The sequence below is a fragment of the Eurytemora carolleeae genome, unplaced genomic scaffold, assembly GCF_000591075.1.
Source record: "Eurytemora carolleeae unplaced genomic scaffold, Eaff_2.0 scaffold2400, whole genome shotgun sequence".
Lineage (NCBI taxonomy): Eukaryota > Metazoa > Arthropoda > Copepoda > Calanoida > Temoridae > Eurytemora > Eurytemora carolleeae.
In genome coordinates, this window is record NW_019398285.1 from 1 (window position 1) to 17302 (window position 17302).

The 17302-nt window shown below is 32.7% G+C and overlaps 3 protein-coding genes and 1 long non-coding RNA gene across 4 annotated transcripts; 3 read left to right on the forward strand and 1 right to left on the reverse strand.

Annotated features, from left to right (window-relative positions):
• Positions 1-3: 3 nt before the first annotated feature.
• On the forward strand, positions 4-6236 carry LOC111717143 (stomatin-2; the record flags this gene model as incomplete). Its single annotated transcript, XM_023492647.1, has 6 exons — positions 4-93; positions 2383-2462; positions 3656-3734; positions 5630-5688; positions 5841-6093; positions 6157-6236. Coding segments are annotated over 6 exons (612 nt in total), but the record flags the coding sequence as incomplete, so codon positions are not given.
• A 759-nt stretch (positions 6237-6995) lies between these two features.
• On the reverse strand, positions 6996-7463 carry LOC111717144 (uncharacterized). The gene is made up of 2 exons (XR_002768691.1): positions 7284-7463; positions 6996-7038 (listed from the first exon to the last, which is right to left on the reverse strand). It is a non-coding gene; the product is annotated as an uncharacterized LOC111717144 (long non-coding RNA).
• A 1514-nt stretch (positions 7464-8977) lies between these two features.
• LOC111717146 (uncharacterized) lies at positions 8978-10753 on the forward strand. The gene is made up of 2 exons (XM_023492650.1): positions 8978-9375; positions 10116-10753. Exons 1-2 carry the CDS (start codon positions 9267-9269, stop codon positions 10580-10582), a joined length of 576 nt encoding a protein of 191 aa, XP_023348418.1. The 5' UTR covers positions 8978-9266; the 3' UTR covers positions 10583-10753.
• Positions 10754-12725: 1972 nt separating this feature from the next.
• Positions 12726-16892, forward strand: LOC111717145 (band 7 protein AAEL010189; the record flags this gene model as incomplete). Its single annotated transcript, XM_023492648.1, is given in 5 exon segments — positions 12726-12731; positions 13064-13143; positions 13909-14013; positions 15949-16038; positions 16783-16892. Coding segments are annotated over 4 exon segments (350 nt in total), but the record flags the coding sequence as incomplete, so codon positions are not given.
• Positions 16893-17302: the final 410 nt, after the last annotated feature.

A 17302-nucleotide genomic window follows, 5' to 3' on the forward strand; every position in this document is an offset into this window, starting at 1 on the left:
GATCTACGAACTGGAGCATTTGATGTTCCTCCTCAGGAGATATTGACCAAGGACAGTGTTACTGTTAGTGTTGATGCTGTAGTTTACTACCAGGTTAATGGAACTCCTATAAACTACAAGTTTATAAGTCACAGAAAATTTTTGAAAAAATATTCAAAATAAATGAGTAAGGCCCAAAAACCGTCAAAAATGCCCGTTTTTTTACGTATATTTATTGAAATTTTTTTTTTAAACTTAACTGAGCCAATTTCAAAGGGTCTAAGTTGCCTGATAAAAAAAAGAAAAAAAATTAGAAAATGAAAGAATACACACAGCTAGAGCGCTTAAAATGTCGGATTGAAATTTATTTAAAAATTTATGACAGCTGTCGTGCTTCATCATTTTTCAGCACCTGGTCTGCACAAAAAGAAAGCTGATGAGATTTTCGCAGCTTCAAAGAATTTATGAAAATATATCATTTGTAGATTCGTAAGTTTTTTGATAATTCTTTAGAAAAAGTTTTTATTTCTAATTCAGGGTAAATTAATAGCCCTGAAATATTCAGGACAGCAATTGATACAGTAAACTCGTTTTTCCGTGGCATTTAATCTTAAATATGTTGAGAATACGAAATTATAAAAACTCTTGCTATGTATTCATATATCTGGGATTCACTGTATCACATGACAAATTCAAGATTTTGAGGGGCTATATAGGGCTTTTTCAAACTTTAGCAACGATTATTTAATAGTGCGTTAGAGATATTAAGCTAAAAATTAATATCAGTTCTTACGGTAAAAATTGTAATGAAAAAAGCTACCGCGCGCATCTACAGGGTCTCCCACGAAACATGACAGTTGGTAAATATTTTGAAATATCTTCTTCCCTATACTGTAATAGATATTGAAGACTTTTTGCATTTTTTCGTTCAACAAAATTTTTTACTAAAATATAAGTCTACTTTGAAATCAATTCTACTATAATATAACAAACAGCAAATGTTCTTATAATTCTCTTTGGTATTAAACAACTCAAGTAATTATGGAAGAATACATTTTAAATTATTTACCAACTGTCCTGTTTTGTGGGACACCCTGTATTTTAAAACCACTGGTCATCCGTGCACCTGGACAATATAAAACTAGAATATATACAGGTAGCTTCATAATACACTAAACATGTTTACACCCATCCTGTTATTCAATATCAACTAGAATATATACAGGTAGCTTCATAATACACTAAACATGTTTACATCCATCCTGTTATTGAATATCAACTAGAATATTTACAGGTAGCTTCATAATACACTAAAAATGTTTACATCCATCCTGTTATTGAATATCAATTAGAATATATACAGGTAGCTTCATAATACACTAAACATGTTTACATCCATCCTGTTATTGAATATCAACTAGAATATTTACAGGTAGCTTCATAATACACTAAAAATGTTTACATCCATCCTGTTATTGAATATCAACTAGAATATATACAGGTAGCTTCATAATACACTAAACCATGTGTACAACAATCCTGTTATTGAATATCAACTAGAAATATATATAGGTAGCTTCATAATACACTAAACATGTGTACACCAATCCTGTTATTCAATATCAAACTAGAAAATATACAGGTAGCTTCATAATACACTACACATGTTTGCATCCATCCTGTTATTCTCCTTACAGTATACACTGTACAACAAAACTTTCTGATTCATGTTACATCGGTTCATTCATATTTGAATCTACTAATAATTAGCGTCCATAAGACAGCACTTATCTTAAATTTCAACATTTTAAACATTTTGATCTTTGCAAAAAGGTCCCTTTCTGTTAAATTAAGAGACACATTTTTTAAAGAAAAACAAATTAACTAAAACAATTAAACCTTTATTTAAAATCTGTATAAAAGTATCTTCTTGGTGATCTATTTAATATCTGTATAAAAGTATCTGCTTGGTGATATATTTAAAATCTATATAAAAGTATCTGCTTGGTGATCTATTTAATATCTGTATAACAGTATCTTCTTGGTGATCTATTTAAAATCTGTATAAAAGTATCTGTTTGGTGATCTATTCAAAATCTGTATAAAAGTATCTGCTTGGTGATATATTCAAAATCTGTATAAAAGTATCTTCTTGGTGATCTATTTAAAATCTGTATAAAAGTATCTTCTTGGTGATCTATTTAAAATCTGTATAAAAGTATTTTCTTGGTGATCTATTTAAAATCTGTATAAAAGTATCTTCTTGTTGATATATTTTATTTTATTTTATGAGACTTTTTGGACAACCTGAAACTCTTCAGAAGTAATTTTTAAATAGCACTGAACCAATTCCGAGCAGTCGTCTCATGATTTACGGTTACCCCTGTAGAATATATTTTCCAGGTATCCAACCCACTCTCAGCAATCTGCAACAATGACGATTATAACCGGTCAACTAGGCTTCTAGCAGCAACTACCCTCAGGTAGAAAATACTACAGTATATAACCGGTCAACCAGGCTTCTAGCAGCAACTACCCTCAGGTAGAAAATACTACAGTATATAACCGGTCAACCAGGCTTCTAGCAGCAACTACACTCAGGTAGTAAATACTACAGTATGTAACCGGCCAACCAGGCTTCTAGCAGCAACTACTCTCAGGTAAAAAAAAACTACAGTATATAACCGGTCAACCAGGCTTCTAGCAGCAACTACACTCAGGTAGAAAATACTACAGTATGTAACCGGCCAACCAGGCTTCTAGCAGCAACTACTCTCAGGTAATAAAAAACTACAGTATATAACCGGTCAACCAGGCTTCTAGCAGCAACTACTCTCAGGTAGAAAAAAACTACAGTATATAACCGGCCAACCAGGCTTCTAGCAGCAACTACCCTCAGGTAGAAAATACTACAGTATATAACCGGTCAACCAGGCTTCTAGCAGCAACTACTCTCAGGTAGAAAATAATACAGTATATCGCAAATACATGAAATAAAATGACAGAATTTTAATTTTTTTCTAAACCGGGTCTTTGTGTTTCATTGCTGTTTATTTAATTTTACTATAATCGATTTTAATTCTGTTCCGAATAAAATTTTTTTGATTTTCAACAAAGGAATTTACATATTTTTATAAAGTTACATCTATTCTTTAGAGCTGCAGTAAGCAGAACCATTTGACAGCTTGAGAAATACAAGACAGCGTACTTTATGCTTATTTTCAGTGACATCAACCACTAAAAAAATGTCAGCTATAATTAATTATAATTATCATTTATGAATTTTCTTAACAATAAGTTAAATAACCAAGTAGCCAAGGACAAATTACTGGCAATTGGTTTGGGAACAGAAGAGTTAAACTCCTATGCTGACATGGGATGCTTTTAAGACATGTAGGGATCTTAGGTTCTTTTCTTTACATTTAGCCGTGGAACGTTGCTCTTCTAGCTGTTCTTTTATTTTGTAATAATGCAGATTTTCCTGTTTTAACTTTCGCATTTTTAAGAAAAACAGTGTCGTAATTAATTTCCGTGCAAATTTCACATCTTTAACCATCTTTAAACTTCTCTGTGAGTTGTCACAAAAAAATTGAACTCGATCGGTTCAGCCGCTTTGACGTTAAATGGATACATACAGGCAGAGAAGCCCGATTTATATAAATATTCTATATTAAAGGAATGTGCTTGGAACTAGAAATCTGTCCGAGATACTCTCTGATAGAGAAACCATTGGAACCTCTATGCATAAAACTTTGGTAACATTATATCTACACTTAATTGTCTTATTCTCATTGGGAAATAAAAAAATTGATAAATATTGTCATCAACCGTAAAAAATTTTAAAATATTGTCATCAACTGTAAAAAAATTTAAAAAATATTGTCATCATCTGTATAAAATTTTAAAATATTGTCATCAACTGTAAAAATTTTTTAAATATTGTCATCAACTGTAAAAAATTTTAAAATATTGTCATCAACTGTACAAAATTTTTAAATATTGTCATCAACTGTAAAAAATTTAAAAATAATGTCATCAACTGTAAAAAATTATAAATATTGTCATCAACTGTAAAAAATTTAAAAATATTGTCATCAACTGTAAAAAATTGATAAATATTGTCATCAACTGTAAAAAAAATTAAAAATATTGTCATCAACTGTAAAAAAATTAAAAATATTGTCATCAACTGTAAAAAATTGATAAAAATTGTCATCAACTGTAAAAAATTTAAAAATATCGTCATCAACTGTAAAAAATTTTAAAATATTGTTATCAACTATAAAAAAATTTAGAAATATTGTCATCAACTGTACAAAATTAAAAAATATTGCGATCAACTGTAAAAAATTTTAAAATATTTTCATCAACTGTAAAAAAATTATAAATATTGTCATCAACTGTAAAAAATTTCAGAATATTGTCATCAACTAAAAAATTTAAAAATATTGTCATCAACTGTAAAAAAATTATAAATATCGTCATCAACTGTAAAAAATTTAAAAATATTTTTTATCAACTGTAAAAAATTTAAAAATATTGTCATCAACTGTAAAATATTTAAAAATATTGTCATCAACTGTAAAAAATTATAAATATTGTCATCAACTGTAAAAAATTATAAACATTGTTTTTAACTGTGAAAGGGATGAGTCTTCACATTTTTGATGTTTTATAACCTAAATCTATTCGTTTAAAAAAGATATTGTTATTCTTATCCAATAATCTTGGTTAAGTTTTTATGAAGTTACTTAGATTCAGGACTAGCTATTGGGGTAGGTCGTGCTATCAAAGTTAAAACCAAGCCGGCATAGTATAGGGTCGGGCAATTAATACTTGGCGTGCGTCACCAAAGCCGGTAAAAAAGGTCGGTTCGGTTTGGATTCAAATTGACTCTAGTCCACCCAAGGTTCTAATGCAAGGAAAGTTATTTCAGAGGTGTACGCATCTTTTGAACTGCAGTGTACTGTCACTGGGCGGTAATGTAAACACAAGACGGATGTCAAAGCCTGACATGGGATCCATCTTTCACATAAATAATCAATGAGATATTCTGGTCATAGCAAACTATTATGTCAATTATCAAAATTATCAAAATTTAATGCTTTTAACCTCCTCGGATACTAAACGAACACTGATGCATCTATTCTTGTTTACAAATCCCGCCCAGAGAGAACTAAATGAGATATTCTGGTCATAGCAAACTATTATGTCAATTATCAAAATTATCAAAATTTAATGCTTTTAACCTCCTCGGATAATAAACGAAAACTGATGCATCTATTCTTGTTTACAAATCCCGCCCAGAGAGAACTGGTTTCAATATGTACGGAGAGTATACGCGACAGCAATTAACTTTTCTTGCATTACATTCTTGGTACACCGTGTGAAGCTCGTAAAATGTTGTAAATTGGACATAAAACTCTTTAAGATCGTAAAATGTTAAACATAAATTTTCGCTTTTTCTATTTTACTTTTCAGCATAAAAAGTATAAAAATTCAACCCGAAAATTTAAAGATTGTTGAATTATAGACCCAACTTTAGATTGAATTCTAATTGAAGACACCGAACATATCTCGATCTGGTTTGTGTAGGGTCGAGTCGGTCACTTTAATAAAAAAAGTGCCCAAACCGAATGTTTAATCCTAGGAAGCTGCCACTGATCCATGGGGGGTTCATGTAGAGAGAGTTGAGATCAAGGATGTTAGGTAAAGTTTCGCAATTTTTTCAAAACAAAGTTGCAAATATAGGAGGATTTTTAAATTGGAGTTTGTGACGAAGATTTCATTTCTTTTTATTACTAAATTAAATGATCAATCTATTAAAAAATTAAATATTTAATAATACATTTTGTTTGAAGGCTTCCTCAACAAATGCAGAGAGCAATGGCAGCTGAAGCTGAGGCTACAAGGGATGCAAGAGCCAAGGTTATACAGGCAGAGGGAGAACAACAGAGCAGCAAGGCATTGAAGGAAGCAGCAGATACAATGGCAAGCAGCCCAGCAGCTCTTCAGCTGCGCTATCTGCAGACTCTGAGCAGCATCTCAGCTGAGAAGAATTCTACGATTATATTCCCGCTGCCCATGGAACTCTTTGGAGCTTTCTCCGATGGGGTAGGAATTAGGAAATTTAAAAAATCGAATTAAAAAACTATTTTCAACATTTTTTTTTCAAAGGGCGGAATCCGTAAGCGGAAGAGGCGGGAAGATGAAGCAGAAGAGGAGTAGAAAAAGATCTTGATTGGAAAGGGACTAAACACAAATTTCAAAACAGTTTTACCTAATTATTGAATACAAGAATTTGCAATGATACTAGCCTTTCTTTTTTTCCAGCTGTAATAAATGCAAATGATAAGTTCAACATATTTAAATCAAAAGTTAAACAAATTTATTTTTATAACTTTTAAGGAATGAGACGAAAGCTAAATAAAAGTAAATCTGGTATTATTGTAAATACATGTTTATATCAATACTCAATTAAAACCTTGAAATTAAGTTTAATCTTTAGAAAATCAACCTTGGAAGCATTTCAAACATTTCCTTTATATTCGCGACTTTATTTAAAATATTTATAAATGTTATATGTTTAGGTATAAGATAACTTTAATATATGTTGATTGTTTAGGATTAAGGGAACCTTGAATAAATATATTAATTGTATATCTTTCAATTTTTTTCAGTAAAATTAGATAATTATTTACAACTACTTAATGTTCTTGACAGAGGGGGAAGTAAAGGATAGCCTGTGGTTAAATATAATTTTTCAATTTCTCGAAAACGTAATTGTAGTTTTAACAGTTTTAACGCCGTTTAAGATGAAAATGTGCGAATTATTTCCCTTAATTGTCCCAAGGGACAGTTTATGCATTTGTATATGTTTATCCGTAGCTTTGTGCACTTTTCAGCTTTCAGTTTTATCTCTCTATAACTTTCAGCGTCGGAACAATAGAAGTGCATAACTATTTAACCAATGTATTGTTTATACACCACCCCGTACACAGAATAATCAAGTCTAGTACATAGTTTTAGAATTTATTTCTTGATCATCTAGCTGTGAAGCTGAAATATAACAATTAATTAGTATTATATATTTTATAAAATGTAATGTATGGTAAAATCTTGCGACCAGACAAAGTTACTTAACAATACACATTAAAATCCAATATTTCAAAATGTTACGTCTGATAAAAGTATTCAAAGCAACATATGAAGCCTTTTAAAAGCTTAATCATCAGTTTTAAAAGGCACAGAAGAATATTTCACAAAACACAACGACGTCCCAAGCTTTCTAATAAAAATCTTACATTTGATGGCGGTTTGGTTTTCTCACACGCTGATCCAAATGTCTTCAATTAGTGTTTATCAGGTTTCAAGTTCTCCATGTACAGTGTAACTTCTCCTGCGAATGTAAAGAACCATAAGCACTAGTTCATTGTAGGTATTACAGAGTTGGTGTAAATTAGGTTTTATTAGATAATAACCTTAGAAATTGCATTTACCATTATTTTTACTTGAATAGTGCGGGATTAATAAGAGTTTATTGTTCATATTCAATCACCCTGCATAGAAAGTTCTTGACAGGATCACACTGATTCACAAATCTTCTCACAGGCTGTAGTTTATCCTAGAATAATAGTTTAGATTTTACAAGCTTTAACTTAAAGATTAAAGAGGTAGGGTGGGTGGGTAGGAGTTTAAAATATTAATTTTAATTTGGTTCAAGTTAAACAAAAAATGTATAAATATTCTCAAAGATTTTTAAGAAACTAGGATGGACAAGAAGTACGTCTAAAATAAACATAGATCTTGATAAAACGTGCTGGGTCGACTCTACATTTGATAGTCCAGACTGGACAGTACAATTTAATGCATAAATAGTATAAATTTTGTCCGGCTCGGATCATGCAACTTTATTCAAGTTCAGTGTCGGAGTCAATGAAGGTTTTTGAAAGAGAAAAATGCAGACTCTCTCCAGGGTTAAATATTTACATACATAGAGTAAGGAAAACGACTTTAAAACGGAAGTTTTAGAAAATAACGTTGTCCATAAACGAAACAGTTAATTTTGAAATCGTTAACGAACAGAAATAGCCGTTATTGAACAAAATATAACACTACAGGTAATACAAAATAACGAACGAATGTATTAGAAAATAACGGCGACTTTTGTAAATTTTCAACTTAAAATTGCATGAAAAAATAGAAAATACTCATTAGGTATCTGGATGTTTTTTTTAAAGTCTTGTGATGGTTTTGAATGTTGTCTTCCAATGTGTCCAGCTTTTTTATACAAATTCATTATAAATTCCTCGCCAATATTACCTTAAGGCCGAAAATGGGACACCCAGACCCTACACCTCAGAATATATTCTGAGCCCTACACTTAGATCCTGTCTGTTATCATAGTATTAGAGTTGCCTGGCATTACAATCTACAAACAGCTTTTTAACATGTATCAAATATTGATATGAATATACAGTAAACTTTACAAAATTAAGCTTAGGATATTTGGACATAAACATTTTAAAGAATATCTTGTTTTTGAACATTAGTCATCAAATATAAGGAATACAAAACAACGTTTATAGTCATTTCTAACTTTGGCTCGGTAAAACTCTTGTCGCAATTATTAATAATAAAACTGTCATTTTTCGAATTAAAAAGTTTTTTCTAAAGACAATAAATACATTGTTAAAAACAATCTTTAGTTGGTAAAGTAAAGCTTAATAAACCTGTGGCCGAATTTAAAGAATTTGAGCGGCGGTTTAAATATGGTTGGTTCCACATAAAATTGTATCAAATGTTTCAAGATTTAAGCCGGCGCTTAATTTAAACCGGGTTTTGGTGGATTTAAACCGCGGCTCAAATTCTTTAAATTCCATCTCTGGCAACGTTATAACTTTTTATTATGGTAAACCCGTAGCTAAACAGTTCTTTCAAATCGTTAACAACGTATTGATGTGCCGGCCCTGGAGTTTGCAGGTCAAGAGTTCTGAGAAATTGCTGCGTACGTACACTACGCGAATAGAAACCAGTAATTGTGTCTATTCCGTTGGTACTGTACCTCCTCAATGTGACTGAAAGCGTCGAGTGATAAACATATATTCGTAGTTTTTTCTTTGAAAATGTTGCTTAAATGCGCAAAAAATGCAATGGAATTTTATTTCATTGTTGTTTAGGTTATAGATGGAACTATAAGTTAAACAAATTGAAGACGACATCTGGGACGGTCCTTCAGTTCACGATGTACATACTGTACAGTACTGTTACACGTTTCCTCTCCCCGCATGGACTCTCTCTCTCTCTCTCTATGTCTCTACCTGACTCTCGTTTACAACTCATTACCGACTAGACCTCTACGCTGTTCAGTTATCTATTTTTTCAGTTTCTATACAGGATAGTTACAGTTTACTTATTTTAAATTTTCTTGTATTCTTTAATTATTTTAAAGTGATTAATTAGTTTATTTCGTTTATAATTGCCGTTGTCTATTACCAGTTATTAATTCTCAATTTAATCTCTTTTAGAGATAGTAGAAATTAATTATCAGTTAAAATTTAATTTAATTTTAATTAATACCTACGTTGTCTATTGCTAGTCATTGATTCTTTAATTAGTCATCTTTTACAGCTTTCTCTATTTATTAAAATTAATCAGTTTAGTTCCTTTGTTATAATTATTCTTCCGATTTTTGCGGTTGAAAATTTCTTTTTAAACAGTTTTCTTCTATCTTTAATTTTAATTCTACAGTTTTGGTTAAATTTTCCTTCTATCATTTCTTTATCTATAATTAATTGATCATCCTTATTTGTTTCTTTACTTTTATTGTTAGTTGATTCTCACCCTAAGCTCTTTTTGAACTAGTGAGCTAATTGTACCCTTACCTAGACGATTATTAATGATTTATCTATTTCTCTTTACAGTTTACAGTCCTCTTTTAGCTAAAGTCCTTAATCCTTAACGTCGGTTTTTTTTTTATGGCTTACTTATTTATTTATTCTTTATTCCTATTCTTAACTTTAATTATTTTTCTTTCTTCTTAATGTCGAATTATATCGCTTATTTATTTATTCCTTATTCCTATTCTTAACTTTGTTTTTTCTTTCTTACTTCTTATCTAATTTTATTCTTTTCAGCCATGCCTCCGGGTGTCCTTGACAGGACTGTTATCTCCAGTGCTGCCTTTAACAACCCTGATGATCTCTCAGCAGAGGATTTTGTAGCGCTGTCCGTCAACTCGACAGCTGATTTCCCTACTGTGCTACTGAACAATATCAACTGGAACGGCGGCATCATAGGATGCTTATCTATTACTCTCAGCTTGGACAACCTCAGAGTGGCTTCTGCCTCCTTTCACTTACTCGGTTCCCTTTGGACTGATAAGTCCTTCAGCACTGCCAACTACTGGACCACCTCTACTCCAGCTCAGCTATTCTTGACCATCGAGGACCTGACTATATTCAAGTTCCCGCCAGGATCTCTCTGTTCTGCTTACGTGAGCTCCTTGGACCTTGATTTCCGGTTCACTCAGGGTAACTCTAATGTTCCAGCAGCTCTCCTGTCTCAAGCTGGTCTTTCAATTTCAACACTTTTGATGCTTTGACCGTGTAGTAAAGCATCCAAAGTGTAATTTGAAAGCATCATAATCAACATTTGAAAGCATCATAAGCAAGGAGCAATCAAATTTGATGCCTTAATCACTTTTTTTAAAGAAAATATTAACTTCCCAGTCAAATTATGACTTCATAAGCTAAGAATTAGGAAGCATTGTTTTTCCCTGTGCTTTTCAGAGGCTTAAGAGTTAGAGTCGCACTCAGTAAGCTCCTCAGGACTGCTATTAAACCTGATGTCAAGGCCAACCTTCTTACCTTTCAATAGAGGGTTGATGACCTACTAGAAAGAGGACCTGGAGCTCTACAAATTCGGTTCCCCCTTCTTCTCTGGCCAGAGGTCTCTACTGTTCCTCCTACGGACCTTCCTTCTCAAGGTTGGGTTTCTTATTTTGTTCATTTATTTCCTTAATTATTTTCTTTTTCATCTGCTCAATTTCCTTAGAATTTTTATTTCAGAGAAAACGTTTTTTACTACCGATAAATCTTGAGTTTATAGTCATTGTTTTGCGAAGGGTCACATTGAGGTACGAGTATCATGGTTTTACACATTTTTCTATATATATTATTATATATATTTATTTACTATAGTCTAATTTTTGTATTGTTTCTAGTCCGAAAATATATAAAGGAGGGGGTCTTCTTTGAAATGTACAGTGTTCATACGATCATTTCTTGATCTTTTTATATATTTACTCGCATTTATTCTTTCTAAAAAATAATAAAAGTGGTCTTTCTCTAGATTGAACTACGGAAACGGACTCTTTGGTTTTTATTCTGAGTAAAGAGATAAAAGAGTAGACAAGGAGATCTGGGTCACGATCGCCCTGCATTATTATGACTAGGTGAATACTAGACTTAGTATTTTTTTATTGAAGAGGAAAGGGTGCATTTTATGTATTATTATGCCGCTTTACATAAATTTGTTTCAAATTTTCAAGATTTAAGCCGGTGGTCAACTAAACCCGGGTTTTGGGGGATTTTAGACGTGGCTTAAATTCATTAAATTCGGACACTGATCGTTTATTGTGAGTCATTTTTTTTCGCTCTAAATTTGGAAATAAAAAATCGCTAATGTGGCAGTAAAACTTGAATGTCTTAAATTGCGACAAAAACATCACTTATTTGACAGCCATCCAATTTTTGCTGCAAAATAACAGATTTTTTTTATCTCGAAATTTCGAGTATTCCGCTTAATTAATTAGAGTTTTAAAATCGTAAAATTTTCCAAATTTCCTGAATTTTTTAGAAACACCTGTTTGTTTTAGGTCAGAATCTAGTTTTGAGGGCAAAGTAGCCACAGTTTCTATTTTTAGCCTTAGCATTTCTAAATGCCAAACAGTTAGCTCCGTCTGCCTTTCATGTGACATTTAAAAAATGATTAAATAATAATAGAATAACCTCCATCTATTTTCTTCTTAAAACCTGTCAGTCAGATCGGATGATTGCTCTCAGCAGCACAGAGGCTTCCTGAACACCAGGTATCCTTGCTGAACACCAAGTACCCTTCCTAAACACCAAATACCCTTCCTAAACACCAGATACCCTTACTAAACACCAGATACCTTTCCTGAACACCAGGTATCTTTGCTGAACACCAGCTACCCTTCCTAAACACCAGCTACCCTTACTAAACACCAGATACCTTTCCTGAACACCAGGTATCTTTGCTGAACACCAGCTACCCTTCCTAAACACCAAATACCCTTTCTGAACACCAGGCATTCTTCCCAAACACCAGATACCCTTCCTGAACACCAGGTATTCTTCCTGACCACCAGAAACCTTTCTTGAACCACCAGGCCCCCTTCCTGAACACCAGGTATCCTTCCTGAACACCAGGTGACCTTCCTGAACAACAGGAACCCTTCCTGAACACCATAAACCCTTCCTGAACACTAGATACCTTTCCTGAACACCAGTTATCCTTCCTTAACATCAGATACACTTCCTGAACACCAGATAACTGTCGTAAACACCAGAAACCCTTCCTAAACACCAGGTACCCTTCCTGAACATCAGGTACCCTTCCTCAACACCAGGTTTCCTTCCTGAACACCATATATTCTTCCTAAACACCAGGTACCCTTCCTGAACACCAGATATTCTTCCTGAACACCAGATATTCTTCCTGAACACCAGGTATTCTTCCTGAACACCAGATACCCTCCCTGAACACCAGATACCTTTCCTAAACACCAGATACTCTTCCTGAACACCAGGTATCCTTGATGCAAACCAGGTACCCTTGCGCTCTGAACACCGGGTATTCTTCCTGAACACCAGGTATCCTTCTTGAATGCCAGGTACCCTTCCTGAACACCAGGTATCCTTCCTGAACGCAAGAGTAAAATAAAAAAAACAAAGACTATATTTATCTCCCAGTTTTCTAGTACTCATTGTAGAAATAATGAAAATTCATAAATCTGTATAAATGAAACATTATCTCTAGAATTTGAAAATTTTTTGTATAGAATTTTTTTTAGATGCTTCTGTTAGAAAACAGTTTATGTATCCTCCACCAATTGAACATGAACTCTCTCTCGAATTAAGAGTAAGAAACAAAATATTAAATAATTTAGAAATGAAAAGATGATTTTAAAAATCTGTCAAGTTTTCCAATACTAGTATTCAAGTATAGAAATATTGATTCGAACTTAAAGTTCATGAGAAAGTAAAAAGGTTTGATTTCAGTTTATTCATGAACTACAATCAGATCTAATCATAATGTTTCTCTTCATTTTGATATTTATTCGATTTTGCCATTTTGTTTCCATGGGTTTTCAATTTAAACATAAACATGAAACTGAATGGAAGCCAATAGTGTAGACAACATATTTCAACTTTTGGTGTCATATAACTATTCACAGGGTTACCCAAAAATGTCAAACTTTAATAAAGACCTCAAAATCTTTAAACATAACATTTCTCAAAGGTGGAATTTGGTCATCTGTCATTGATAAAATCATTTAGCATACTATCAAATGATTTGGTTAAAAAATGAACAGTGCAGAGCTACAGGGTCTGGTAGATGTTAGACTAAAGTCTGAATAAAATCCTAACAGATCTCAGTGACCAATAATATATCTGGAATTCAAGATCTTAATGAGCAATAATATATCTGAAATTCAAGATCTCATGGGTCTGTTTGCACTGCACAATTGCTGTTCTCCGTAATCATTTGACTATTAAAGTCTTATTTGAGTCTAAAAATGGTTTCCTATTTCAGAGGGATTATATGTAATTAAAACTATCTACAAAAAAAATGCAGGATACCGCGTAGATCAAAGACCATATTTATTTATCAGTTTTATTTAAGGAGAAGATGGTGAGAACTAATTCAGTTGGTAGTATTATACAGTCCACACCTGGTGGGCCAGCATTCAAGAAAAATTACGGAACAGCTTACGATGATGACAGTGATGTAAGTTCAATGAATAGTAAAATTTAAGTTTGTTTTTAGGATGGAATGGAGGCCGGGCTGGATCAGTACTATTCTCACCTGTAGGGTCAGATACTACTGTTGGCGGTCTGGGTTGCCCAACATGGGGCTTCTTACAGATCTTATTCTCATACTCGTACACAAACCAATTTTTTTTTGAAGAATGTTTGTAGTTTGTATCAGGGTTTCCAATCGGGATTCCCTTGTGTGGAATTATTTTTAATATTATTTCTGGGAATACAATGGCTCGCAATTGCACGCAAGTAAAATGCACTTGCGTTATAAACCCTATTCACTGCGAACCAAGATGTTCACGTAAGCTCTCGCGGAAACATCGTGCAGTATTTTTCCACTTACTCCTTTTAAACTTCAGCTAGAAACATGCACGTTGCATTATGAAAATGAATATGGTTAGGACTATAAAAAGTATAAGCGAGTTGGTGAGGAAAAACTGGAGGTCAAGGGGTTGCGAAACTTTAAAGTGGAATAAAAATAAGAGTCGTCTAGGTATCAGTGTACTTTTACAATAACTGCAGGATTGTTGTCTAGGTATCAGTGTACTTTTACAATAACTGCAGATTTGTTGTCTAGGTATCAGTATACTTCTACAATAACTGCAGGTTTGTTGTCTAGGTATCAGTGTACTTTTACAATAACTGCATATTTGTTGTCTAGGTATCAGTAATCTTCTACAATAACTGCAGATTTGTTGTCTAGGTATCAGTGTACTTTTACAATAACTGCAGATTTGTTGTCTAGGTATAAGTAATCTTCTACAATAACTGCAGATTTGTTGTCTAGGTATCAGTATACTTCTACAATAACTGCAGGTTAGTTGTCTAGGTATCAGTGTACTTTTACAATAACTGCAGGATTGTTGTCTAGGTATCAGTGTACTTTTACAATAACTGCAGATTTGTTGTCTAGGTATCAGTGTACTTTTACAATAACTGCAGATTTGTTGTCTAGGTATCGGTATACTTTTACAATAGCTGCAGATTTGTTGTCTAGGTATCAGTAATCTTCTACAATAACTGCAGATTTGTTGTCTAGGTATCAGTAATCTTCTACAATAACTGCAGATTTATTGTCTAGGTATCAGTATACTTCTACAATAACTGCAGATTTATTGTCTAGGTATCAGTATACTTCTACAATAACTGCAGATTTGTTGTCTAGGTATCAGTATACTTCTACAATAACTGCAGGTTTGTTGTCTAGGTATCAGTGTACTTTTACAATAACTGCAGATTTGTTGTCTAGGTATCAGTAATCTTCTACAATAACTGCAGATTTGTTGTCTAGGTATCAGTGTACTTTTACAATAACTGGAGATTTGTTGTCTAGGTATCAGTGTACTATTACAATATCTGAAGATTTTTCAGAACTTAAATTGTCGAGGATTAACAATGACCAAAGATGAAAGATCTCAATGAAAAATAATATATCTTGAATTATAGTGATCAATTACCAATATTTTCTGAAATTCAAGTTACCTATGATCAATAATATATCTGGAATTCAAGATCTCAATGACCAATAATATATCGGGAATTCAAGGTCTCAATGAGCAATAATATATCTTGAATTATAGATCTCAATGATCATTAATATATCTTGAATTCTAGATCTCAATGACCAATAATATATCTTGAATTCAAGATCTCGATGACCAATAATATATCTGGAATTCAAGATCTCTCAATGACCAATAATATTTGTGGAATTCAAGATCTCAATGACCAATAATCTGTAATTTTGATTTAAAGTTCGTGATTTAAAACTTGAATATTAAATGAAAAAGAACAGAAACTTTGTAATGATAAAATCTGATAAATCTAATTCTAATTTAAACTATGTTTGATAAAAAACGGAATTAATATTAATAATCATATTTAGTTTTCATTTATTTGACAGGAAAATGGACTGTGTGCATTCATCATCACTTTTCTGTCCTATGTTCTAATATTCCTAACATTACCCTTTACTATATGGGGCTGTATCAAGGTAACGTCAACATGTACTTTACTATATGGGACTGTATCAAGGTAACATCAACGTGTACTTTACTATATGGGACTGTATCAAGGTAACAATAACGTGTACTTTACTATATGGGGATGTATCAAGGTAAAATCAACGTGTACTTTACTATATGGGACTTTATCAAGGTAACATCAACGTGTACTTTACTATATGGGGCTGTATCAAAGTAACATCAACGTGTACTTTACTATATGGGGCTGTATCAAGGTAACATTAACGTTTACTTTACTATATGGGGCTGTATCAAGGTAACATCAACGTGTACTTTACTATATGGGACTGTATAAAGGTAACATAAACGTGTACTTTACTATATGGGGCCGTATCAAGGTAACATCAACGTGTACTTTACTATATGGGACTGTATCAAGGCAACATCAACGTGTACTTTACTATATGGGACTGTATCACAGTAACATCAACGTGTACTTTAGTATATGGGACTGTATCACGGTAACATCAACTTGTACTTTACTATATGGGACTGTATCAAGGTAACATAAACGTGTACTTTACTATATGGGACCGTATCACGGTAACATCAACGTGTACTTTAGTATATGGGACTGTATCACGGTAACATTAACGTGTTCGTTTTAAAAACACTATTTTTTCATTTTTCTGAACGAGTATTTTGTTCATCCATTGTTCGTTCGTGCAAAAAACATTTCGTTTGTTTAAAAAACGATGCGGCCATATGTCTAGGTAGTCCAGGAATATGAAAGAGCTGTTATATTCCGTCTGGGACGCCTGAAGTCTGGAGGAGCTAAAGGACCTGGACTCTTCTTTATTATTCCATGCATCGATACATACAGGTGCTGACACATTCTTTTCCATTTCTTCTGAACTGTAGGTTGAGATTGCACTTTGGTAACATCCGTTAAAGTCTCCAACGAGTAAGCTTTACATTTAGATTTAGATGGATATCCTGAAATATAGGGGAAATTATTTGAGTCGAACTAGTTAAGAATAAATTATAAAGATATGATTCAAAGAAAGGAATTAATTCAAACAACCAGAGTCTAAAACTAGAGAATGCATGAAATTTAAGATATAGCTTAAAAGTTCTTAAAAATTATGATTTACTCAAATAATAACCTTTCTCAATTAAACCCTGAAGGGAAATTTAAATATCCCGTGGATAAAAAAACAAAACGTTTGGCTAGTGTCCCACGAAACACGACAAAGTGCAGGCGACTAAACGACCCTCTTTGGTCTTTCATAG

Excerpts from the sequence above, each read along its gene's own strand:
- LOC111717146 (XM_023492650.1), top strand. The coding sequence starts at position 9,267 with ATGGACTCTCTCTCTCTCTCTCTATGTCTCTACCTGACTCTCGTTTAC. Across the intron at positions 9,376-10,115 it reads TTTTTTCAGTTTCTATACAG|CCATGCCTCCGGGTGTCCTT; the intron begins GATAGTTACAGT and ends TATTCTTTTCAG.